Genomic DNA, 26,907 nt, shown 5'->3' with positions numbered 1-26,907 from the left:
GGGGTGACCCCTGGTCAACCAGCAACCACAATCCTATTCAGGGTAAGGCACAAGCAACCCCAATTTATTTTGTGCTCAACCCCCTGGTAGCTTGGCACAGAGCAGTCAGGCTTAACTTAGAGGCAATGTGTGAAGTATTTGTGCAACACCTCCAACAGTAAATTGTGAAAACAACAAACAAAGAGATTCCACATCAGGTGAGAAGAATAGAGCTTAGCTTAATGAACAAAACAAGACCAAAACAATAAAAATCCAATCATTAGAACTAGATTTATGAATTTTTAAAGAAGAAACTGCAATACAGCATTTAAAAGCATAAAGCACCTACCAAGGCTATTATGGTTGGGCCAAAGTCAAAAGTTCAAGCCAACTGCGATGGAGCGCAGGTCGGATACAGTCTCAGATTAGTCCTGCTGAAGTATTACCTTCTCAAGTTTTGTGCCAAGAATCCTGTTCGCGTGGAAGAAGTTCACCATGAGGCAGGAGGGTGTTGCACATGATGGTTGGCATGGTATGAGGAGAAGGCCGGACATTGTGGACGGGCAGACTGGAGCCTCACATTGTTGATCCACGTGAGTGGACAATTCTTGCTGTGGGAAGAGATGGCCTTGCATGGCTTGCGCTGATCCTCCATACGATCGGCATGGTTCCGGTGCAAATGGGCCCAATTGCAGTCAAGAAGAGCACAACAGCTTGTCAGTAAGAGCTCGAGAACCACACTGAGGGCCCGAAACCTGAGAGGCACCTCTTGGGGGTCAGGAACTAATTGAAGACAAGTCAAATAGCTGTAGGGAAGCCTGTTATGTCCCTGAGGCTCAGCTCAGGAGACCTGCAGAATAGCCCTTTGAGGCAGCACAGCAGTCCTTGTTCCTGGCAGAGTATCCACGGGTCCAGAAGTGTACTGAAGTGGTAGTATCTGAGGTTAACTAACCATAACTTAACCATAACTTAAAAGTAGATGTTCAACTTTTCAAATACACTACACCCTGCCCTTAAGGATTCGTGCCCGCCTTTGGAGAAACATATATGTATTTAAAATGAAGATTGAGCCTTGCAAAAGGTTTACCTTGCCAGGTCGAAATGGCAGCTTAAAACTGCACACACAGGCTTTACAATGACAGGCCTGAGGCATGTTTAGAGGGCTACTTAAGTGGGTGGCACAATAAGTGCTGCAGGCCCACTAATAGCATTTAATTTACAGACCCTGAGCACATGTAGTGCCACTTTATTAGGAATCTATATGTAAAATAAATATGCAATTGGGTGCAAGCCAATTCTACCATGTTTTAAGGAGAGAGTACGAGCACGTGACCACTGGTTAGTGGTGGTAAAGTGCAAAGAGTCCTAAAGCCAACAAAAATGAATTCTACAAAAACAGGAGAAGTGAAAGCAAAAAGTTTGGGGATGATCCTGTAGAAAGGGGCATTTCCAATAGTGATCTACTAGACAGAAAAGATGTCAATAAGCTACCATGCAATCCAATACTGTTACACATAACTACTGTCAATCCAAGTACTTTGGGAGTAGCATCTTAAAGTTCATTGTGCTATTATTGGGAGACTGAAACTGCACAAACCACAGTTCTCTGCTGGGCTCAAACTCTAATAATATATTTTCCTTCCATTTGCGTACTTATACACTCATAACTTATATAAATCATCCACCAATGTTTTCTGAATACATCTAACCAATGTACTACCCTTTTTTTATTTTCCCTTTAAGATTCTGCTGTTCTTGTTTTCTTTCAGTACACTGTTCACGATGGTTCTATTTCCCAAACTCCTCACATCAACCTCCCTTTAGAGAGTGGTCCACTACAGGTATGATGATAATGAAGAAACCGCCATAGAGGGTCTACTGAGGTTTTCTAACTCAACCTCCAGGCTCCAGTTGGTATGATTCATCTGTGAATCTAGAGGTCAGACCACCAGGGGGTGTCATGACATCTGGGCTAGAATATCACAAGCAGAAATTATTGTCACAGAACCTGTATGGCAAAGCACCTTTCAGTTAAGAATCCGGGACTTACTGTTCACCGATGAAAGAAGCGCTGCAGATCCCATCTGTGCAAGAAGTAGAATGAATATTCAAATTTTCTATTAGATTTGGATCTAAATGGAATTTCTTCTACTGTCATACAGGTCCTGGAGGCATGCAAGGATGCTGGGTTGGTAAGATCCATTGGAGTGTCAAACTTCAATCGCAGGCAACTGGAACGGCTTCTAAACAAACCAGGACTCAAGTATGCACCTGTCTGTAATCAAGTAAGTGGAGTTAATTTGTTTCAATTCTAACTATCTACTTTCTTTTTTATCAATGTAATCTGGATTATCACTGTTGATATGTTCAGGGAGTCTAAGAACAAACATATACTCTGTAACGAATACTGTGGACGGGATGTAGGGAGACTGCCCCAGACAGAATTTCACCATAACATATACAATCTGATCCTGTTCAAGTCAGGGATCCCTGATTACCTATCTTTTCACACAGAAATCGGGCCTGATTTTCTGTGCTGCCAATGCGGAAAACTATTTGGACGGGATTTGCTAATTTGGCAGCGTCAACCAGCATTACTATCTGGCCATTCAGTGACTGGTACCAAATGTACTGTAATTGTTGTGATGGTCCTCACTGCTAACATGCATAATGTATAGGCCTTCCAGTGTGGTTGCCCAAATGCATAACTCTAAAAAGCATCTTGATCCCAACATCTGTATTATTAGGTAGTTTGGATCCAACTAGGATATCCTCAATATTAAGGCGATGGAGTTGAATATTGTCACGATAAATTTCACAAATGTGCACCTCCACACATAAGATGGAGTGGTTTGTATATGAGGACATTAGATGCCTGACACATTCTTTAATGTCCTCCATAGCCGTTTTGAACTGAATGCTGAAAAGCACCTACTTAGCCAGGTGAGATTGTCATGACCCTCTCACTCACCACCACATCATTTTATTCAAAATCACTTGTTCGCGTCACTCATCCACACTCTTACCTAAAATTCATCCCCATACTGTTATCAGCATTAAGCAGCCACTAGTTCACCCTTTAAAGTCACTGTTCAACCACTGTTGCTGATCTCATCAAACAGCTCCTCATCACGTGCTCACCTTCTTGAGTACTATAAAATGTATAATTAGGTACACCTGTTAAATACTGTGTAATGTATTAATATTGTTATTATTACAGATGATGATGCACAAGTGCGAACCAAGGTGATTTTAGTAGCCCCTAATTTTTATGGACTATTGGCATCTTACAGAACAGCCAGCAGATCACCAGAATGGCTGCATTTTCTCTGGATGTCTGTTCCTAAATATGCTTCTCACTGTGGCATTGTGGCGCACACATGCTGTGAGCACTGCATACAGCTGTGACATCTCACTTAGATTATTCTATTTGTTTATGAAAAGTGATTGACCCTAAAGTGAGTGGTGTGCACAGTTCCCATTTATGTTGAACTGTGTAGTGTGATCAATTTGAAAACTGAAGTTTCTTTCTAAGAAGAAAGAAGATAAAAAACATGCACAAGGGCAATTGATTTGCTTGTATTCTGTCCTAGAACAACATAGCATTTTTGTAACATTAACTGTGATGATAACTATCAGTGGGTGCTTATACTGTATAACTACTGTAACTAAATGTGTATGGTTAAAGGGTCTTTTCCATTTCAATACAGTACTGCTGACACCCATATAAACTATTCATTTCTGCTCTGTGTACTTTAAGAATGACAAACCCCAAACTAGGTCCCATACAACTCTTAAATCAAATTCATAGAAGTTTGATCCACATCTCTAGCTTACTAAGTAGTTGTATTTTTCACCATTCATGTGGTTCCCTGTCTCATTGCGCGCCTTGACCACCAGCTTTTAATTCCTTCTGACCCTACCCCAGCACTGAAACCTCTGCTAATGTTGGCTTTTGATCTTAACCATGTAATACTTCAACCTTGTAGGTGGAATGTCACCCGTATCTGAACCAGAAGAAACTCACAGAGTTCTGCAAGTCCAAGAATATCGTGGTGGTTGGCTACAGTGTCCTAGGATCCCACAGGGATCCAAATTGGTAAGAAAGGTGCACGTAGATAGGTAATACAATCAAGTTGTTCCATATCTCACAAGCCAAAAACCATGAATCTGCACTTGACAAGGTGGATCCATTTGTGTACCTAACATCCTTCAAACCATACCTGTCACTAGCATATTGATGAATGACTATCCAGACTTATGTGCCTGACGAATTTGTTTAAGCCAGCCACAGTATATCTGGACCAACCTGCCCCCCAAATAAAACCTAAAAATCACCCATAAAAGACCAGGATGAATTCCTACATCATTAATTATACTTCAGAATAGGAAAATGGGCAGAGCTGACACAGTCTGGGGAGACATACATTATGAGGCAAACCACAACTAATAGTCATCACTAGTTTGTAAAGCAAAATATAACTCCCTTGGACACAGACCGAATAATTTTAAACTCACAATAGAAAAACCTTTAAAATCATGACCTTTTTGGCCTACCCAATTGCTCCGCCAAGTGCTGCAGAATATGAAAAAAGAGAATTATTTACGTATTGACTATAATTTGTCTAAGGACTATATGAGAAACAAGGGTGATGTGGTTGGAAATTGTAACTTGTTTATCAAAGACTTAAAAGATTGTATTTGGAGAAGATCTAGGAATAAACATTGGGGCATATTTATGAGAGACTTGCACCACCAGAGCATCACTTTTCTTTTACGCTCCGGTGGCTCAAGACTTTTAACCATATCTATGAGGCCACACAAAGCCACTTTGCATGGCCTCATAGATATGGAGTAAGATAAAGCAGCACAAATCGCTGCGTTGCCTTACTCTGCATCAGGGAGGCATTCCATGGGTGTTGCAATGGTTTTTCCCATGCAACACCCATGGATTGTGACACTGCCCCAGATTTACAAGGATCTGTAATTCTGGGAATGCATCACAACTGTACACCTCCTTAGGGCAGGCAAAAATATATTTATTTCTTCTCGTTGTTTTGTCTTTCTCTGTGTGCTGCTTTCTGCAGCACAAATAGAAAGAGGAAAACATCTCTTTGGATTGTTTATGTGCAGGAAGGTGACCCTTCCTGCGCAAAAACAATCCCACCAACAACGCACTCCCCCTTCCACCATGGTGCACTTCTTTCAATGAGTTTCAAGTTTTATATGATCATATATAAACCGGTACCCCTAAAGTCATTGTTTTGACAGACCCTCTGATATCTCCTGAATGCGGAGGCATCCCAAAAACTATCAGCAAAACTCAATGTTGCACTTTGATTTCAGTGCATCAGGGTTGACTATATGGTTTAATTCATTAGATGATTTCACAGGCCTGACTCACAGTGATTTTGCTATGCATAAGCATGAGCTACTAAGAAGTAATCCAGGTGTTTTGTGCTACCATATTATACCAGTCTTATGAAATAATAGATTACTTATTTTATTATATCTTTGAGCACATGTCTAACAATATATATGGGTGCTAGGAACAACCAAGAAATAAAAGTAAAGATGTAACAAAAGTAAAACTAAATGGACAGAGGATGTGGCGAAGGAAAACAGTCTTCTACTGCTGAATACATTTCAGGAGACTTCTGGTAACAGCCTTATGTATTTTTATGAATAACAATAATGATCATTGGAGAGCATTTGCCAGCAATTTTCCAAGAACACTCTCAATTCTCCGAACAATTACATTCTTATACACTCTCAACAGGGTGCATGTGATCTTTACATGGTCAATCACAAGCAATCATGTAGCGATAATTGAAATATAAGCATCACTATATGTTTTCAATAAGAGAGGCTGTTCATTAGCTAATCAAGAATTATATTGATCATTATACATGCAGTGAGAATAAGGCGGTTTACACCAGTGTGCAACAACACATATTTAGATGTTAATTTGTATGTTATGCACATGGCTAAGTTTTCTTTCTCAGAAAAGGCCTTTCTGTTTCACAACAGTGCCTATTTGTTACTTGTTTCCCGGGACAGCTGTTCTAGCACCAAATTAAACTTCTGTTCATCTTTGCTCAGTACTATTATTGGAAGCACATAAAGCTACTGTCATGTTCTTTGCTTGTAACTACATCCAGGAGCGGCCCCTCAGCTATGACGGAGGAGCATCGCCTGCTGCTGAAAGCAGAAAAATAAAGTGATAATAAATGTTTTATTATCACTTTATTTTTCCGCTTAATGAAGGCTGGGTGGGGCCAGCCACTCCCATGTCACGAGGAGGAGTGGTATGTGCACTTCTAAGTATGCATGTCAGTGTGGCTGTCCGTCGAAGGCTGGCCAAACTGACACGATCACTTAGAACTCTAGCCTATTTCCCGCTAGGCCAGCAGGCAGAAACGTAGGTTTCTGCCCGCCGACCTAGCAGGAAACCCATAATAGTTCCAGCAGGGAGGTTGCTGCGTAGGCGGTGGCCACCCTGTTGGGAGTTTGGCGGACGGAGTCTTCCATCTGCCAAACTCATAATGGGGCCCTTAGTCTTTTTCTTGAAGAGTTTCTTCACTAAGACGAAGTCACAAGTCGGATCCAACTTCCTTGGAGCCATCTTCAGATACCCGTCGCAGGAGACCTCGGTGAAGAATTCTATCTTTGGACTTAGACAATTTTTTGTGACGGAAATGTTTTTCCGGGCCGAAATTGGATCTAACCTCCCTGGAGCCCTCTTTGGATACAATGCACGGAAGCCTTGGTCAAGTTTTTACGTTCTGACTTTTTTGGAGCTTTTTCTCTCTGACGTCTGACGATCCTCCACAGCAAGCCGTTTTCGAGTCAACGTCGTTGGATTGCCTTTCCAGGAGCCTCTGGTGAAAGCCTGGAAGTCTGGGGCTTCCGAACTTTTCAACAGGACGATCTTGCAAGTTAGGCCGGGTTGCAGTCGACATACGCTGGCTTGACTCACGATGTCGGGTTGGTCCCTTTATGAAGCTTTCTATCAAAAGTTCTCCAATCTCCTTCAAACTTCTGGATCTTCTTCCAGAAGGTCTTTGAAGGTCCTTTATGAGTCCACAAATCACTTCAAGGTTCCAGAAGCTCTGAGATGCTCCTTGAGGGATAGGACTCCAACTCCCAGAATGCACCTGGTTCAAATCCAAAAATGACCACCAGTCACTGGTCAGCTAGTTAGTTTCTTCAGCACTTGATGCAGGGGACTCTGGTCAGCTATTTTCTACCTGTAGCAAACAAGGAATCCATTCTTGAAGCAGTTGAAGACAGGCAAAGTCCTTTTAGTGGTGAAGCCCAAGTGTGCAACTGGTGCAGTCCTTCCGAGTGCAGTGTCCAAGTGCAGGTCAGGGGTCCAGCATTGCAGTCCTTCTTCTTCTTTGTCTTGTTTCTTTTAGAGATCTAAAGTGGGGGTGCAGCTCTGCCATATTTATCCTTGCTCCTGGGGTGGACAGCAGGGGGCGACAACTGTCCAATCACAGGCAGGTCACTGACCTCTTGAATGATCACTTCCTGGGAAATGTGGTAAAACTCAATCCCAGAGAGCAACATTCCTCAAAAATCCAACATGGCAGAAATTAAGTTAGGTCTGGCTGAGTCCACCCACTGGTGTGGCTAAGTTCCCTTAACACATCCCTCTCCAGCTCTCTCCTAATCTAATCAGGGGGGCACCCGGCTGTCTGGTTTTGCAGGTAATGGGGGAGTTCCTCTTGTAGGACCAAATGTCCTTCGCTCATTTGAAGTACAATTTTGCTGTTCTCCCCCCTCATGTTTCACCATCTACTGAAACAGTTCTCCTCCCCCAGGCACTTCCGTTGTGTTCAGCTCAGGCCACTTCACACCTCATCAAGGCAGCTTGACAAGGCTGCCAGAGGCTGGCCAATCAGAGAAGGTCACTACAGAGCTGAAACTGGCAACTTTCAGGTAGAGTTCTAAAACTCTTTCCCTGAGTTAGTAACATTAAATTGATCACAGGCAAGTTGTTGTATTTATTATAACAATAAGTTTGATACCAAACTTGAAATATCTAGCTCCTTTTGAGACTTTATTAAATAAAAATAAAGGACCTCATTATGACCCTGGCGGTGGGTGATAAAGTGGCGGGAATACCGCCAACAGGCTGGTGGTAACTAGCGCCAAATTATGACCATGGCGGTGATATCTCCGAAAGACAGCCAATGTACCACACCAAACGCCAGGGCAGAAACAACAGTCACCACGGCAGTAGCTGCCTACAGCCAGGCGGAATACAAAGTTCTGCCCACCATACGAAGACCCTTCAATCCACCACCTTTTCCGGGGTGGTACCAACGCCATCAAAAGCCTGGTGGACACAGAGCACAGAAGTCAAAGGACTCACCATTGGAGACACAGGGAAGTACCACACTGCCATGGAACCCGAACTGCATGTTTTCCTGATGATCTTCTACGTCATGCTCTACCATGAACACCAATGCCGGTGAAGATGACGACTATGAGTACAGCCGCCTAGCACACAAGGGAGGGGGGGAGGAAAACGAGAGTGACACACACACGCACAACACACACACCACACACACACACACACCATACACACAAGCAGATACAAAAGAAAATCAAATTTTCCACGATTATCAGCAAAATAATGCAAGGACAACAGGAATTAAAGAAAACATCAAAAATAATAAGTCGATGTGGCAATGCAACAGATATGTACAAATGTTCAAAAAAGGGACACTGCCCAGTCCATAGTTCACGGGGCCCACATGGCCACAGGGCAAAGACCAAGGCCCCACTCGATTCCTGCACCAATACAGAGAGGACACTGCAGGGGCATCAGTTGGCAAATAGGCAGGCACCTCAGGGAGACGGGGCAGGGGCACCTTAGCCAGATGCGGAAACAAGACCACTGGTTCTGGAGGGGGCAACATGCCCTGTGCTTGGTCCTGGGGAGTACAAGGCCACAGTCTCTCGAGTGGGTGACTTGCCCACTGGTTCTGGAGGGGGGAACATGCCATGTGCTTGGTCCTGGAGAGTGCAAGGCCACAGTCTCTCAAGTGGGTGAATACCCCACTGGTTCTGGTGGGGGCAGGCCTCACAGCAGCCGATGAAGGCTGGATTATATGGCGTCCGTCGGCGGTGACGGCTGCACTGTGGTGGTGGTTGTGGGAGGCTCCTGCTCAGCCCCTGCACTCTCAGATGGCTGCACTGTTGTGGTGGTAGTGGAGGCTCCTGCTCAGACCCTGCACCCTCCGATGGCTGCTCTGTGGTAGTGGTTGTGGGAGGCTCCTGCTCAGCCCCTGCACTCTCTGATGGCTGCACAACCACAGCTGGTGGTGCGGGCTCTGTGACATCTGCTGGTGCAGGCTCCTTCCCCTTCTTTGTGGCTGGTGCAGGCTCCTACCCCTTCTTTGTGGCTGGTGCAGGCTCCTTCCCCTTCAGTATTTGTGGCCTGGAATTCTTTCTTTAGGAAGGGGGGACAGACACGGTGGGCGAGGACACAGGGGACGTGTGCATGTATGTTGTGGAGGTGTCTGCCAGTGAGGTGTATGTTCTGCTTGGTGTGGTGATGATGCTGGTAGTGGATTATGATGTAGTGCATGCAGTTATGAGTGTGGATGTAACTGGGTGGGAGGTGGAGGAGCAGGAGGAGGGGGAGACTATGCAAATAGTTGAAGTTATTGTGTCTGCAACTGGATGGTGTTTGTGTGAGTGCCTGTGGGATGAAGTGTGGTGCTTGTGTTTGCCTGTGACAGTCTTGGGTGTTGTCTTGTGTGCATGCTCATCCGGCTCTGTGCTTGGGATGGGTTGGGGTTGAGGAGAATGGGGCAGGGAAGTGGAAGTTGGAGGGGGGACAGTTGAAACAGGAACAATGGCTGCCATCAGAGAGGAGGCCAGAGCCTGAATCGATCTCTGTTGGGCCGCCAATCCACCATGAATGCCCTCCAGAAATGCATTAGATTGCTGCATCTGGGCTGCCAGCCCCTCAATGGCATTCACAATGGTTGACTGACATACAGAGATGGACCTCAGGAGGTCAATAGCCTCCTCACTCAGGGCAGCAGGGCTGACTGGGGCAGGGCCTGAGGTGCCTTGGTTGAAGGAGAAGCCTCCCTCCTGGGTGAGCGGGCACGGGCAACTCGCTGAGAAGCTTCTGGAAGGGCGGTGCTGGTACAGGGGGTGGTGGCTGTACCTGTACCTGGGGTGGTCACAGAGGTGTCCTCCACCACCAGGGAGCTCTCATCGGAGGAGGTGTCTGAGTCTGTGTTGTCCCCTCCAGTCTCCGCTGTGGTGCTCCTCTCTGGCCCCCTGGTGCCATCAGCGTCGGTGGACTCTGCCTCCACAGTTCTGTGGGATGCAGCTCCCTCTGTCACTGGTACCTCTGCTCCTGCTCCAGATGATGCTAATGCACATAAGGACAGGATGACAAAACAAGAAAAGGGGAGAGAGACAAAATTTACACTGGATCAATGACTGCACCAAAACTACCGTTGGCGCACACAGCACCCTCACACACTGGGTACAGGTCTACGCACAATGCATTGCACTACCAGTGATATTGCTAACCACCAAGGCATGAGGAGGAGCACACACCGCCAACTACAGCACACATGGAACCCACGCAGCCCTGAACAGTAGTGGATGCTAACAAGCTAGGTAGGCAATATTTCCCCTTTTGACCCTTAGCCACCAGAGGCCCTACGCTGCCATGTCTGGCCTGTCCTAGGGGCTCCCACTGACACACAACCACCACCCGGATACCACCCCTCCAGCCGTGAGCTCCATTGTACTCACCCCCTTGTGGCTGCTGTGATGCCCTCAAGCGCCCATCCAGCTCAGGATAGGCCACCACCAGTATGCGGGACATCAGGGGGGGTCAGGGTCTGATGGGCACCCCTTCCTCGTTGGGAGGCCATCCCCAGCTGGGCCTCCGTGGTCCTCCGTGTCCAGCGTCTCAGGTCCTCCCACTGTTTCCGACAGTGGGTGCTCCGCCTGCCATAGACCCCCAAGGTCTGCACCTCCTTGTCGATGGCACGCCATATACCCTTCTTTTGATGGGCGCTGACCTGCAGAGGCAATACAGACAGGAGAACACCATTAGACAAACAGTCCAACCAGTAACACGAATGGCCCACCATACCCGTTTCTATCCCCATTGGCATACACATAGCCCAGCACACAACGTGTACTCCGCCAAGAGGACATCCACACCCCCTTACACGATGCCTTCACACACAACTCCATGCATTCATGCCACATGCATTGTGCCCACAGTGTACTCACCTGTTGGTCTGGAGGCCCATACAGCAGTCTGTACTGGGGTAGGACCACATCCACCAGTCTCTCCAACGCCTCAGAAGTGAAGGATGGGGCCCTTTCCCTGGTCACACGGGCCATGGTAGGTTCCAGACACAGGTCACAGCAGCACATGCAGTGTAGGTCCTCTCCTATGGAAGGTCAGGAAACAAGTGAGGAATATGATAGAAAATGGCGTTTGCGACCACGGCGGTGCATGCCGTCACCGCCGCCATAGATCACCATTGGCCACTGTACCCCATAGGGCCCAATTATAACCAATGAGGAGTTGCACGGCGGTTCCGACTGCCTACTGCCACGGTGCACAACGTCAGCGGCATTACCTCACTTCCACCTGTCCCACCACACAGGACAGGCAGATGCCATTTCGGGGGGGGGACAGGCCTATGAATTAATGCTGCGTCACAAGACAAATAGGCACATACTTGACAAATTACACTGTCCCATAACATGTTTGCAGATTGCGGACTTCTGTTGTGGCTCCATTGTTCAGTTTGTGACAGCCTCCTCACTCTTTTGTCCCTTAGATTCCTACCGCTGCGGATGAAAATGAGATGGAGACATACCCCTGTGTACAGAAATCTGGTGGACTTGGCTACACTGGAGGACAGGCACATTATCCTCACCTGTAGACTGGACAGGGCCACAATCACAGAGTTGAGTGCTCAATTGGAGCCTGACCTGATATCTGCTATCTGTCAGCCCACTGGGATACCCCCTCTTGTGCAAGTGCTATCAGTGCTCCATTTCCTGGCAACTGGTTCTTTCCAAGTGACAGTAGGCTTGGCATCAGGAATGTCACAGCCAATGTTCTCAATAGTGCTGACAAGAGTGTTGTCTGCCCTGATAAAACACATGTGCAGTTACATTGCATTCCCCCAGATTGAGGATTTGGCCACTGAGAAGGCCGGGTTTTATGGAATGTGACATATCCCCAATATAATTGGGGCGATTGAAACATATTGCATTTGTCCCCCCCTGCCAGAATGAACAGGTGTCCAGAAATCGTGAGAGTTTCCACTCCATGAATGTGCAGTTGGTGTGCTTGGTGGACCAGTACATCTCCCACATCAATGCTAAGTATCCTGGGTCGGTGCATGATGCCTTTGTCCTGAGGAATAGCTGCATCCCAAATGTGATGTCCCAACGACAGAGGCACAGGGTGTGGCTAATAGGTGAGCCCTGGTTCCCACCCAGTATATGTTGGTGTATGACTATGGTGTTGGCCATATAGGATAGTGTGTGGCTAAATGTTGTCCCGCAATATTTTCAGGTGACTCTAGTTACCCAAACCTATCATGGCTGCTGACCCCTGTAAGGAATGCCAGGACAAGGGAAGAAGAACGTTAAAATGAGGCACATGAGAGAACCAGAAGGATCATTGAAAGGACCTTTGGCCTCCTGAAGGCCAGGTTCCGGTGCCTCCATCTGACAGGTGGATCCCTGTGCTACTCACCCAATAAGGTGTACCAGATAGTCGTGGCATGCTGCATGTTGCACAAACTGGCCCTCAGACACCATGTACCTTTTCTGCAAGAGGAGGAGACTGGAGATGCCCCTGTGGCAGCAGTGGACTCAGTGGACAGTGAGGATGAGGAGGCAGAGGATGAGGATGTGGACAACAGTACTTCCTATGACACACAGGTGAGACAGTGCAACTTTAAATTTCAATGACTTTGGTTGTATTCTGTGTGGCATTGGCATGCTGGTATTTACCACTTCTTTGCCCACTTACTGGTACATCTGGCTATTCATTTTGCAGATGTTGGTGATTTGACAAATACCCCTGGTGTGATCACAACAGCCAGCTACAGGTCATTGATTCTTTGCTCATTCTATGTACAGTTAATTTGCAATGGTTGTACCTGTTTCAATCAATACATATTTGAAATACATGACATACTCGAAGTCGATTTATATCAAAGGGTGTTTATTGTAGTACTAGTATATAGAGGGGAAAGTGTGATGGTATGGGGTGATGATGGAGGAAAGTCGAGGGTATTGTTCCAGTCTGTTCATAGCACGGGTGCATTGTCCAAGGGGACATAGGAAGGGGATCAGTGACAGTTCAAGGTGGACAGGGTCACTGAGTGGGACACAAGGGGGACAATCATGAGAGTCTCATTTCCTGGCAGGGGTCTTGGCAAGTGTCTCTGGCTTCTGCCTGGATCGCAGGGAACACTTGCAGGGTGGTTCACCTTCTTCAGGGAGAGGGGTGCTGGTGGCCTGTGGGTCCTGTGGCGGGGCCTTCTGGCCACTTGCGGCAGCGGAAGCAGAAGGCTGTTCAGATATCTGTCTAGTTGCAGGGGCCCGCTGGTGTGACACTGCCTCCCTCATAATGTTAGCCATGTCTTCCAGCACCCCTGCTATGGAGATCAGGGTGTTGTTGATGGCCTGCAAGTCCTCCCTGATCCCCTGATACTGTCCCTCCTGCAGCCGCCTGTTCTCCTGCACGTTGTCTAGGATCTGGTCCATAGTGTTCTGGGAAGGTTGATGGGCTCCCAGAGTCTCAGAGATCACCTCCTGGGGAGTTGGTTCACTGCTCCTGTCCTCCGCCTGGCACACAGCAATCCTCCCAGTTTCTCTGTTGGCCTGTGCCTCTGTCCCCTGAACCATTTGCCCACTGACCCCAGGTCCCTGATTGTCTTGGCCCTGGGGTCCCTGTAGAGGTGGGCACACTGCTGATTGACGTGTACTGGGGACAGAGGTTTGAGTACACTGGGTGGGTGCTGTGGTATTATTTCCTGATGGGGGAGGCTCTGGGTGGTCTGCGACTGGGCTTGGGTAACCGGCTGTCCAGTGGTCCCTGATGGGCCAGATAGATCGTTCAGATCCTGAAGACCAGAGTTACTGTCATCACTGTGGGCCTCTTCTGTTGGGGGACTGGAAAGTGCTGGCACCTCGTCTCCAGTGACATTGGCTGGGTTACCTGTGGGGATGTAAATTATATATTATGCTTCATGTGTATTACATATTGTACATCCCTGGCTTCCCCTCTATGGTTGGTGTTGCCCTGCCACCTGTGTATGGTGGGATTGTTAGTTTCCCTATACTGTGCATGCTTTAGTGATGTGTGTCCATACAGGGCTGTGAGAGGTGTCCATGTACTGGTACAGAATGCAGAGCTTGGCATTGGGATTAGTGAGATGTGATGGTGGAGTGTGTGGGATGGAGTGGAGTGATGGAGTGAGGGTGAGGGTATGTGATGGCATGGAGGTATGGTGGGTGATATTTGTTGAAAGTTGGCTTACCAGAGTCCAGTCCTCCTCCGACTCCGGCCAGGCCCTCAGGATGCAGTATTGCCAAGACTTGCTCCTCCCATGATGTGAGTTGTGGGGATAGCAAGTTGGTGTCTTGCTGCTATGGAACGTACCTTCCCCCGTAGGTCGTTCCACCTCTTCCTGATGTTGTCCCTTGTTCTTGGGTGCTGTCCCACGGAGTTGACCCTGTCCACGATTCTCCGCCATAGCTCCATCTTCCTGGCTATCGATATTTGCTGCACCTGTGCTCCAAACAGCTGTGGCTCTAACCTGACGATTTCCTCCACCATGACCATTAACTCCTCCTCAGTGAGACAGGGGTGCCTTTGTGGTGCCATGGGTGTTATGTGATGTTTATTGGTGTGGGTGTGTTGGGTAATGTGTTGGAGTGTGTGATGTGGAGTGCGTGAAGGGTGTATGGGTGTGAGTGGTGAGGGTGTCTAGTTGTCACAGTGGTCTTAGTATCAGCCTTGTGCCAATGATTTGTATTCGTAAGGGGTTGTGGGTTATGTGTGTGTGTGTTTTATAGTGGTGTGGGTGTGGTGTGTGTATGGGTGTCAGGTGTGTGTATTGTTTGAATTGTCCAATGTGGTGTTGTTTTGTCTGTGGGTGTGCATTGTGAGCGTGGCGGTTTGTACCGCCAATTGTTTACCGCCGTTCAATGTCCGCCGTGGTGATTTGTGGGTCATAATGTGATGGGCATTGTTCTGTTGGCGTTATGGTGTAGGTTTTGATACCGCCAGTTTATCACTGACCTTTGGTCTGGCGGATTTGTGTATGTGGCTGCATTCTTTCGGATTGGTGTGCGTGTGTCAGACTATGGTGAACGGATATCCGCCGGCGCTGGGGTAAGTTGGTGGCCGTCAGCGTGGCGGTTAAGAGGGATTTACCGCCAGAGTTGTAATGAGGGCCAAAGTCTCCTCATGTTAGTTTATAGAGCCCATTCACTCCAATCCTCACCCATGCACACAAAGCCCTCCACAACACCGGACCAGCCTACCTGAACCAGCGACTCAACCTCCACGAACCCCACAGGACCCTCCGCTCAGCCCAGTTCTCTCTTGCAGAAGTACCCCGCATCAGGAAATCTAGAACATGAGGATGCTCCTTTTCCTACTCGCAGGCACCGCCTGGAACGCCCTTCGTCTCCATATCATACAAACCACCTCCCTCCTCAGCTTCACGAAGGAACTGAAGACATGGCTTTTTTAAGAACCACCGGTGAACGCTACACTCCAGCGCCTTGAGACCCTAACGGTGAGTAGTTGTGCTTTACAAGAATTGATTGATTGAAATTAATTTAGCTTTTTTTCCATCACTAGGGCTTATAAAAAATCATTTATACACTCTCTGCTTATAGTTACAATGCACCCAGCTCTGGGGGCACCTAGAGCACACCTTAGGGGTGACATATATGTAACAATAAGGTCGTTTCAGACTTTGGAAGTACTTTTAATTCCAAAGTTCAATTTGAGGTTAACTTTAATTTAAAAGTTGCCACCAAGGCAGGCCTGCCTTTAAAATGTCACCGGGCACCTCAGCAGTGCACCTATGGGCACACTACCTATACTGGAGTCCCTAAACCTACATGTCCTACCATATACTAGGGACTTATATGTAGGTTGACACAGCCAATTATAATTAGCCTAATTTGCGTATCATTTTAATCAGAGCACAGGCTCTGTGAATGGTTAGCAGGGCCCAGGACACCATCAAAGTCAGGAAAACACCAGCATAAGTGAAGAATGGTGGCAAAAAGTCAGGGGTCTTCTGCAATCAGCCCAGTTTTCTCACACTCAGGAATTAATATTCATAAATCCATGTATTTCCTCTTGTCTCCTTTCCTGTTCTGGTTGCATTACCCGAATATGCTTTGACACTGGCATTCTATTTTCTGTATATTCTTGCCAGCTGTTTATGTAAAATGTATTGAGGCACACAGATATCTGAACAATCACTACAGTAGCTCCAGTTCAAACCTGTAAGCGCCACAGGGTCCCAGCCACCCACTAATGTAACTTCAGGGGATGTGTTTGTGGTGTTACAGCCCCCCTAATAATTGTATTTTGTAATAAATAGTTGGGTACAGGTGGTTTCAGTCGGGAATGGTGAGTTTTCTGTCGGATTTCTCCAGGAATTTTTACACTCACAGACATAAATGCACACACACTCTCCCTCTCTCTGTATTGGAAAGAGTTCACAAATGTTGGTTATTTCACAAAATAATGCACTTTCTCTCTCACTTCGTACAACTATCAATCTGCATTCCTCTCCCTTTCCACTGCCTCTTAAACCCCTCTCATGTGTCTTGCTTGTCGTATAATGTATTTTAACAACATGTTCCAGCGGGATTGATGGGAAATTTGAAGCTAACACTGATGCTCCCCCCCAGATCTTACTGACAAGAACGCTGACGCACATAAGGGAATACTGGTGTGCAGTGTAGGTAAATCCCCATTGGTACTTTTATGTATATGTGCACAGATCCAAACATTGCAACATTAAACACATATTGAAAAACCATTATAATGTGTACAAAATCATTATCTTGAAACTTTATGTCTCGTATTGTCATTATAGTTTGGACTGTCAGCACTTCTTATTTAAGATGCAAACATGTGGAGAAATATGTGAATGCATCTCTCACAAATAAAACCACCACCATCTAACCACTCCCAACATTGCAAACACCCCCATAACACCAAATGTGATTATGCTGTGTCTCTTTCCTGTTCTGTTATCCTTTTTCAATATTTCATCTACTCAGTATTTCCTCTGGTCCTATTTCCTTCCTTGGGAATAGATAATGGATATGGTGCTTGCCATTATGGGTGCCATCTTGAAGCACTGGGTCTCCTTGTTTACCTACTGCTAAGGGTGATTTCTGAAAAGTTCCCATCATGTCAATTTACACCTTATAGCCTATTTCTATAGACTCTGTGGTCCTTGTGCTGTGACTGGTATGCACCCAAGTATTATATTCTTGACATTTCACTTCTGTGTTGGGCAACAATAGCACCAACAGGGTCTTTTACAGAAGAGGTTATTGAAGAGATTATTTTCTCTTGTGCACCTTAATGTGTGCTCACACACCAGGCTGCAAGGTATGGCAGACCTCTGTTTAGGGCTATGGGTGGGCTGCGTATATCTGTGAATGGAAGTCTCTGAAGGTTTGATCAATGTTCAGCAATAGTCCCAGATCACATCAGTCACATGTACATTTGAAAAAGCTAGTTCCTGGGTCAATCATGGGTATGCCCATTACCAATTTCTATGGGCTCAAACTTATCTTTCTATTCAGGCTGATTTCTCATGCTGATCAGGGCAAAAGGCAATGAATCTGACTACTTCATATTATTGTTTGAATGTATTTTGGCTATTTGTTTCTTTAAAATGTTATTCCTGTGTTCCTCATGCCCTGAAGACTGTGGACGATATTGGCAGCCTAACTGTGGCATAACATTGAGGCCTTACACACTGCTTGGATCATTTCCCCTAGGAAATTACTTGCCCTGTCTGAGTCAATTTTCATTGGAATTCTGTAACATGGAATTAATTCTATCAACTGGCATTTTGCTACAGTCCTTGTATATGCATCAGCACATGGGTAAGCTCTGATCAAGCCAAGAACAACATGCACATATTCAGATGTTTGGCATCTGGGTATTTTTATAAAGATGATTTTATATGCCCAAACGGCTCCAAGATGGGGGTTGTGTTCCCTCTTCTGTACTAACCATCCATACTGCAATTAATGCTTGCACATGGCACAGGAATGACAATACTGAGTCTTTGGGGATGAAAACATAGGCAAAAAACAGTGTCATTGGAATGATGACACAATCTCACCTTTGGTCATGTAGGCAATTCTTTAGTATATGTGAGCAGGTTACAGTATTGTGGAAGATGGTGCCACCAGCAGGACTATAGGAGATATTCACAAAGGTAAAAGTAGACCAAACGTCTAACTAAGACCAAGAGTTAACCTTACTAACTCTACCTTTCTGAATACTGAAAAGTAGTAAAGATGGACTTTTGGTCTAAGTTAGACCTTTGGCCCAACTTTACCTTAGTGAACACCAAAAAGTAGTAAAATCACACTTTTGGTCTAACTTTGCCTTTGTGAATCGGGCCCATAGTGCCATTCTTTTAATAGTACTTTCAAATTTACATTGAGCATTTCGGTGACATTTTGTGCAGATATAGTCATATGTTTCGGTTATACTTTATACGTCCATTTTCTTTATACAAATGAAATGGTCCTGTTTATGGGTTATATACATTAAAAAGCAAGTCTTTTTAGCATTATAATATTATGTAATTGTTATACCAAAACTTTCACAATGAATATTTCCGCATCATACAAAATGAAACATGGGAGCCATTTTTGAACAGGCTATTGTGAGGACCTCTTTACATACATTGCACTGGTTACTGAGCAATTTGTAATGGTGACTCGACAATTGTTCACAAGTGCAAAATTACATTTTCAGTTCTTGTATTGTTGGATCAGTACAAATGTAATTTTGCACTGGTTGATAAGGGAAAATGTTGGTGCAAAATTGGCAAAAAAAATAAGCAAAATCTCATACTGACTGGTGCAATGTACATGGTAGTAATGAGAAAAGAACATATTTTTTTAGTTACTCTTCATGAATTCTTAAAACTCCCCTGGAGAATTCAGCTTCGGATATTGCAAAACGTGAAGTGTTGCATCCACCAAGGAGTAAGGTAGCTCCTCCACCACTCTCTAGCACCACAATCACTTGTTTGTACCATATCCCTTTTTGACAACAGCCTCAATAATATTTGAGTGATGTATGAGTAACAAAATGCATTTTCTATGTCCTGTTTCTTTCTTCAGGATGGATCTGAGCACTCCTGTCCTGCTAGAAGATCCTATTTTGATTTCTATTGGTAAAAAATACAACCAGTCTGCTGCGGTGGTAGCTATGCGCTATGTACTGCAGTTGGGTGTTGTTGTCCTAGCGAAGAGCTTCAGCCCAGAACGTCTCAAGCAAAACCTACAGGTAAAGCCCTGGGAAACTTGGGGTTTGGGGGATTTGGGATATAGGGGTTGTAGAAGAAATGCTAATGATGCATGGAGTGTGAACAAGGGTTTGTATATCGGTGTGCCTCGGCCAAGGTCTAAAACAAGAGCTAGCACCAAACTGTTGTGTGACATGGATACCCAGCCAAAAGGACACCAGCACAAATCTAAGGAGATGACACTCTTTGGATTCATAAGAAAAATTAATCAAACATTTTAATTATAAATAACGTTATTAGGAAGTCGACCCAGAGAAAGCAGAAAAAAGGCTAGAAAAGGATCAGATTTATTATGTTTTTTCGCCTGGTTGATGGCAATCGTAATCTTAAATAATACATAACAGCCTTAAGTGTTTGTAAATTAGGACAAAACCCTATCCTGGCTATCTTTACTTGCTTAAGCCAGGGAAAATAATTTCTGCCTTCAGTAAGCCAGGGATATTATTTCCTGTTTTTTTATGTTGCGCTACAGTTCTGTCATTTCTAAGTGCTGTAACTAAATGATGTTGCTATTACCCAGCTTTTAATGTTATAGCATTTGAGGTATAGGGGGTCATTACAACATTGGCAGCAAAAGCCGCTTACCGCCGTACAGAAGACCGTTAACACACTGCAGCGGCAGCGGAATTCCGCCACGGTCATTATGACCCACTGCTCGGAATCGGCCAAAATTGAGACACCCACACAAGTCCGCCACACCAAAGGTCAGTGATAAACTGGCGAAAACAAAACCTCCACTGTCACGCCAACAGAAATACGCCCACACTATCACGACCCACGAATCCACGCGGCGGTCTTACAACTGTGGTATTCCATTGGCGGTACACACCGCCGCTTTCAAAATACACACACTCTTATAAAACACAGCCACATTGGACAAATCGAAATACACACACCTGATACACATACACACACCACTCCCACACACCCACTACAATATAAAACACACAACAACATCACCCACAAACCCCTATGACCAAAATACCGAAAGAAGGCCAGAGAGAGACACTAAAAACTACTATCAAGCATCCACAGGCACACAATACCATCACCCACATAACTTCCACGCACCTCACACTACACACCACTAAATATCACCCCACACATCACAACACACACCACCCCACACATCACCCACACCACCCCATGGCACGGCAAAGACACCCCAGGTTCTCTGAGGGGGAGCTCAGGGTCATGGTGGAGGAAATCGTCCGGGTAGAGCCACAGCTATTCGGATCACAGGTGCAGCACACCTCCATAGCTAGGAAGATGGAGCTATGGCGAAGAATAGTGGACAGGGTCAACGCAGTGGGACAGCACCCAAGAAATAGGGATGACATCAGGAAGAGGTGGAACGACCTACGGGGGAAGGTAAGTTCCGTGGTATCAAGACACCACCTTGCGGTTCAGCGGACTGGCGGCGGACCCCCATCTCCTCCCCCACAACTAACAACATGGGAGGAGCAAGTCTTGGCGATTCTGCATCCTGAGGGCTTCGCAGGAGTAGATGGAGGAATGGAGTCTGGTAAGTCAAACCTTAACTATTACATCCCCCACCCTACCTGCATGCTATCACATACCCCCACCCTCGCCCTCACCCCCATCACTCCAACTCCTCACAAATGTCCCAATATCACAAACCACCCATCCCAACACCAAGCCCTGCATGCAACAACAAAGCATGGACACCCATCACCAAAGCATGGCCACTGCACATACCCATACACCCCCCTAAAACACCATCACACAAGGTCCCACACAAGAATTCAAGCACTGGGGTACATGGTCACCCACCCATTGCACACCATGGCACACACAGATGCAATAATCATCCTTTTAACCCCTGCAGGACCTCTACCCAACGTCATCGGACAGGAGGGTCCACACATGTCCACACCACCAACAGAAGAGGCCCACAGTGATGACAGCAGCTCTGTCCAACTGGATCTAGATGACCAGCCCGGACCATCTGGGACCTCGGGAGAGTCGGTTCCCCTCACACTGGCACAGGCCACCACAGAGCTTCCCCCCTCTGGAAACACCAGCACAGCACCCATCCAGCGGGCCCATACCTCTGTCCCCAGGACACGTCAAGCAGCAGTGTGTCCACCACTACAGGGAACCCAGGCTAACCCACCACCCCAACAACACCAGGGACCTGGGGCAGTGGCAGTGGGCACACGGTTCAGGGGACAGAGGCCCAGGAACCCAGGGGAACTGGGAGGGCTGCTGTGCGGCAGGGGGAGGACAGGCCCAGGGAACCCACTCTCCACGAGGCCCTTTCCAACATCATGTGAGCCTAACACCATTCCCAGGAGGCGATGGCAACGGTACTGGCCAAGTTTCAGGAGACCCAGCGGCTGCAGGAGGAACAGTATTTGGTCTTCAGGGAGGGACTCAGATCCATCAATTCCACCCTGGGCACCATCGTAGGGGTGCTGAAGGAAGTCCTCAACACCAGGAGGGACACTGTGGCACAACAAGGGGCCCCTGACATTGTCCTGGATGATGAACTGCCCACCACCTCCGCTGGCGCTAGTGGACAGGAGGCACCGCCACAGGACCACCACACCAGCACCCCACCCCCTGCAGAGGGAGAACCACCCCGCAAACGGTCCCTGAGATCCAGGACAAAGACAGAGAACGATGCCAAGACCCCCGCCAAGAAATGAGACCGCCCTGAATGTCATCCTTTTGTCCCACCTTGTCACCCTGTCCATCCTCTGTCTGTGATTTCGAAATGGTGTATTAGCAATTACAGTGACAAAATGCTCTTTCAATTGTAATGTCAACATACCTATGTCACATAGCTCTAGTCCATGAGGAAACAAAGCAGATGTCACACAGTGGGACCCACATCTGTGAAATCGTAAGGGAAAGTTAAAACTCAGTGACCATACACTGGGTGAAAAAGACAGACAGTAGAGAGGTAGTAGTGTTAAAGTACATGTAGTAGGCAGGTTTGTATTCTTACCTGTGTCTTACTGGAAGTATTGCAGGATCACCGAGTTCCTGTTGTCGATGTCCTCTTCTTCTGCTTCCTCGTCTTCACTGTCCACAGGCTCCACAGCTGCCACAAGACCTCCATCTGGACCATCCTCCTGCAGAAAAGGCACCTGTCGTCGCACAGCCAAGTTGTGAAGCATACAGCAGGCCACGATGATCTGGCACATCTTCTTTGGTGAGTAGAATAGGGAACCACCTGTCATATGGAGGCACCTAAACCTGGCCTTCAGGAGGCCGAAGGTCTGCTCTATAATCCTCCTAGTTCGCTCAACGGCTTCATTGTAGCGTTCCTCTGCCCTTGTCCTGGGATTCCTCACTGGGGTCAGTAGCCATGACAGGTTGGGGTAACCAGAGTCACCTGCAAATGGAGAGGGACAACTGTAAGACACACACTAACCTGTAGGGATATCCCCAGACCCAGACAACCATTCCCACTGACTTGCTTCCAGGTGCTCACCTAATAGCCACACACGGTGCCTCTGGAGTTGACCCATCACATAAGGTATGCTGCTATTCCGCAGAATGTAAGCATCATGCACTGAGCCAGGTAATTTGGCATTCACATGGGAGATGTACTGGTCTGCGAAACACACCATCTGCACATTCATCGAATGATAACTCTTCAAATTTCTGTACACCTGTTCACTCCTGCGGGGGGGGGTACCAAAGCCACATGGGTCCCATCAATAGCACCTATGATGTTGGGGATATGTCACAGGGCATGGAACTCACCTTTCGCTGTAGGCAAATCCTCCACAGACAACACTATGGACAACACGTTGGAAAACATAGGCTGGGACATCCCTGATGCTATGGCCACTGTTGTTTGAAATGACCCACTTGCAAGGAAATGGAGTACTGACAGCACCTGCACTAGAGGGGGGATTCCTGTGGGATGGCGGATAGCTGACATCAGGTCTGGCTCCAACTGGGCACACAGTTCCAGGATTGTGGCACGATCAAGCCTTTAGGTGATGATCACATGTCTTCCCTCCATTGTCGACAGGTCCACCAGCGGTCTGTACACCGGGGGATGCCGCCATCTCCTCACATGTCCCAGCGGACGGTGCCTATGAAGGACAACAGCGAGCACAGAGTCAACCAACTCAGAGGTACGTACACACAGCTTACACACAACACAATTCATAATCCGAAATTTGCATGTATGAGTGTTTAGGCAAGGCCTAGGTATGTGTGACGCAGTTAAAAATTAAGCCATGTGGGCCCCTGAGATGGCGGCTGCCTGACCTGTAAAGTGGGACAATGGGATGTGAGGTAACTGCGCTGGCATTGTACACAGTCGCAGTAGGCGGTCGAAGACCGCGGCGCAATTCTGCATTGGTTAACATTGGACCCTATGGGTCCCAGGAGCCTATGACGATGTACGCCGGCGGTGAAGGTACGCACCGCTGTGGACGTGACCGCCATTTTCTATCTGTTCAATCACTCGATACCTGATCTTCGATAGGAGAGGACCTACACTGCAAGTGCTGCTGTGACCTCAGTCTGGAAGAGACAATGGCTCGTGCGTCTGGGGAAAGGGCCCCTGCCTTCACTACGGAGGAGTTGGAGAAACTCGTGGATGGGGTCCTCCCCCAGTACACGCTACTCTACGGTCCTCCAGACAAACAGGTAAGTACACTGGGAGCATGCTGTATGGGCTATGCCTGTGTGGAGTGGGGTGGATGAAAGATTGGGGGGGAGAATGAGGCGTGCATGAAACAACGGTGAGTGCATGTGCCACATGGCAAGGGTAGGGATGCGGGCCAATGACTGTGATGGTGCAGTTTGTAATAACTTCTCTTTTTCCCCTGTACAATTCATGTAGGTCAGCGCCCACCAGAAGAAGGATATTTGGCGTGCCATCACCAAGGACGTCTGGACCCAGGGGGTCTATCACAGACGGAGCACCCACTGCCATAAGAAATGGGAGGACATTCGCCGCTGGAGCAAGAAGACGGCGGAGGCCCAGCTGGGGATGGCCTCCCAATGTGGGAGGGGTGCCAGTCGCACCATGACCCCCCTGATGTTCAGGATCATGGAGGTGGCGTACCCGGAGTTGGATGGGCGCTTGAGGACATCACAGCAGACATAATGGGGTGTGTACACTCTCATTCAGCTGATTCAGCGCGCAGTGGAGGTGTCTGGGTGGGGGAGGTGGGCTGTGGGTTTCCCTAGGCCAGGACGAGTGTGCTAGTTAGGTCCCCTTCTTCTGGCAGACCCTGTGGCACCCCACCCCATCTGTGTACAGTGCCAACTACACCTAGTCAGGATCCTGTGACATCCATGTGTGCAGATGTCGGCCATAGCCTTGTAGGCCATGTCCCAGGGATTGAATAGTGGACCCCAAGTGCGCGGTGTAGTGCAGGGGGCTTCTGTGTCTGTCGTGTTCGCCAACGGTAGCGGTAATGCATGCACTAAACATGTCTTTCTTCTGTCGTCCCCCCCTTTTTGTGGTCTCCCTGATCTTGTGTGCATTAGCATCATCAGGCTGAGGAACAGTGGCACCGGAGCAGGAGGGAGCTTCATCTCACATGGCCCTGGAGGGCGACACTACGGAGTCTGAATTCACCAGTGGGACGGAGGGCGAGGGGAGCTCCACGGCGGGGACAAGAGCTGACATCAGTGATACAGACTTATCCTCTGATGGGAGCTCCCTTGTGGTGGCGGCCACATCTGTGCCCCCGCATCTACAGGTACAGCCACCAACCCCACTACCAGCACCGCCCTCCCAGCAGCCCCTCAGCCTTTGCCCCGTGCCCGCTCACCCAGGGGGGTGGGCATCACCTTCGCCCCAGGCACCTCAGACCCTGCCCCAGTCACCCCTGCTTCCCTCAGTGAGGAGGCCATTGACCTCCTCAGGTCCCTCACTGTTGGGCAGTCTACCATTTTGAATGCCATCCAGGGTGTAGAGAGGCAGTTACAACATACCAATGCATTCCTGGAGGGCATTCATTCTGGTCAGGCAGCCCTTCAGCGAGCATTTCAGACTCTGGCCTCAGCACTGATGGCAGCCATTGTCCCTGTCTCTAGCCTCCCCCCTCCAACTTCCTCCACCCAGACCCAATCCCCTGAACCTCAGCCTATCCCAAGCACGCCATCAGACCAGCATGCACACACCTCAACACACAAAGGAAGCTCAGGCAAACATAAGCACCACACATCCCACAGGCACTCACGCAAGCATCACACACATGCAGACACACCAACATCCACTGCTTCCACTGTGTCCCCCTCCTCCTCGTCTCCCTCCTCCCTCCCAGTCTCGTCTCCACTCCCACCTGCATGCACTACATCTGCAGCCACTACTTTCATCACCAGCACACCCACCACCACACCACGCTCATGTGCAGTCACCACCCCCACTACCATTCACACGTCCCCTGTGTCCTCTCCCAGTGTGTCTGTGAGGCCACCTCCCAAGGTACACAAACGCAGGCACACACCCACCCAACAGCCATCCACCTCTCAACAGCCTCCAGCGCATGCACCTTCACCCAAAGTCACCAAACGTACACCTCCTACAACCACAACCTCTTCCTCCACTCCCAAACCCTCTACAGCTAACCGTCCCAGTGTTCCCAAGAAACTTTTCCTGTCCACCCTTGACCTCTTTCCCTCACTTCCCCTACCCCGTCAGTCGCCTAGGGCCCGACTCTCTGGGTCCCAACCTAGCACCTCAGCCACAACATCTCTGGGACCAGTGGTGCCAGTAGTCACCGGATTCTGGAGTGCACCAGGCAGCAGGGCAGCCAGTGTGGCAACGAGCCACAGCACGGACAGTCCCCCACCTGTCAAGCATCAAAAGTTGGCCAGTGCCCGGCGGGAAAGGGGGAAGACTTCAGCCACCAAAGCCACTCCCAGGGGTACAGGTGGGAGTGTGGAGTCTGCTGCGACACCTTCCAAGGTGGGGAAGGAGCACAAGAAATTCAGCAAGTCTGGGAAAAGCAGCACAGCGGAGAAAACCGCCATCAGCCCCACTGCCCAGGAGGCCATCAGCCCCGCTGCCCAGAAGCCCACCGCCATCAGCCCCGCTGCCCAGGAGGAGCCACCGCCATCAGCCCCGCTGCCCAGGAGGCCACCGCCATCAGCCCCGCTGGTCCAGAAAGGACCGCCAGCACCAGCCCCGCTTGGCCAGACAGGACCGCCAGCACCAGCCCCGCTGGGCCAGAAAGGACTGCCAGAATGGACCGCCAGCACCAGCCCCGCTGGGCCAGACAGGACCGCCAGCACCAGCCCCGCCGGGCCAGAAAGGGCCGCCAGCACCAGCCCCGCTGGGCCAGACAGAACTGCCAGC

General features: G+C 48.2%; 1 protein-coding gene and 1 long non-coding RNA gene across 3 annotated transcripts in view; one reads left to right on the top strand and one right to left on the bottom strand.

Annotated features, from left to right (window-relative positions):
* The window catches only part of LOC138287515 (uncharacterized), a 394,908-nt gene that overhangs the window by 324,553 nt on the left and 43,448 nt on the right, over positions 1-26,907 (bottom strand). Inside the window, exon 3 of one of the 2 annotated variants that reach the window (XR_011202228.1) lies at positions 2,030-2,254. The exons of the other annotated variant lie outside the window; for it this stretch is intronic. This is a non-coding gene — a long non-coding RNA (uncharacterized lncRNA). The remainder of the gene's footprint in view (positions 1-2,029; positions 2,255-26,907) is intronic. 2 annotated transcript variants of the gene reach the window in all.
* LOC138287514 (rho crystallin-like) overlaps positions 1-26,907 on the top strand; it is a 118,197-nt gene that overhangs the window by 64,410 nt on the left and 26,880 nt on the right. The window contains exons 5-7 of the mRNA XM_069227981.1: positions 2,142-2,264; positions 3,969-4,078; positions 19,420-19,585. Coding sequence (XP_069084082.1) covers positions 2,142-2,264; positions 3,969-4,078; positions 19,420-19,585 — 399 coding nt within the window. The remainder of the gene's footprint in view (positions 1-2,141; positions 2,265-3,968; positions 4,079-19,419; positions 19,586-26,907) is intronic.

The sequence above is a fragment of the Pleurodeles waltl genome, chromosome 4_1 (assembly GCF_031143425.1).
Source record: "Pleurodeles waltl isolate 20211129_DDA chromosome 4_1, aPleWal1.hap1.20221129, whole genome shotgun sequence".
NCBI lineage: Eukaryota > Metazoa > Chordata > Amphibia > Caudata > Salamandridae > Pleurodeles > Pleurodeles waltl.
The sequence above is the reverse complement of the archived record's forward strand: the minus strand, read 5'-3'. Positions and strand labels throughout refer to the sequence as shown.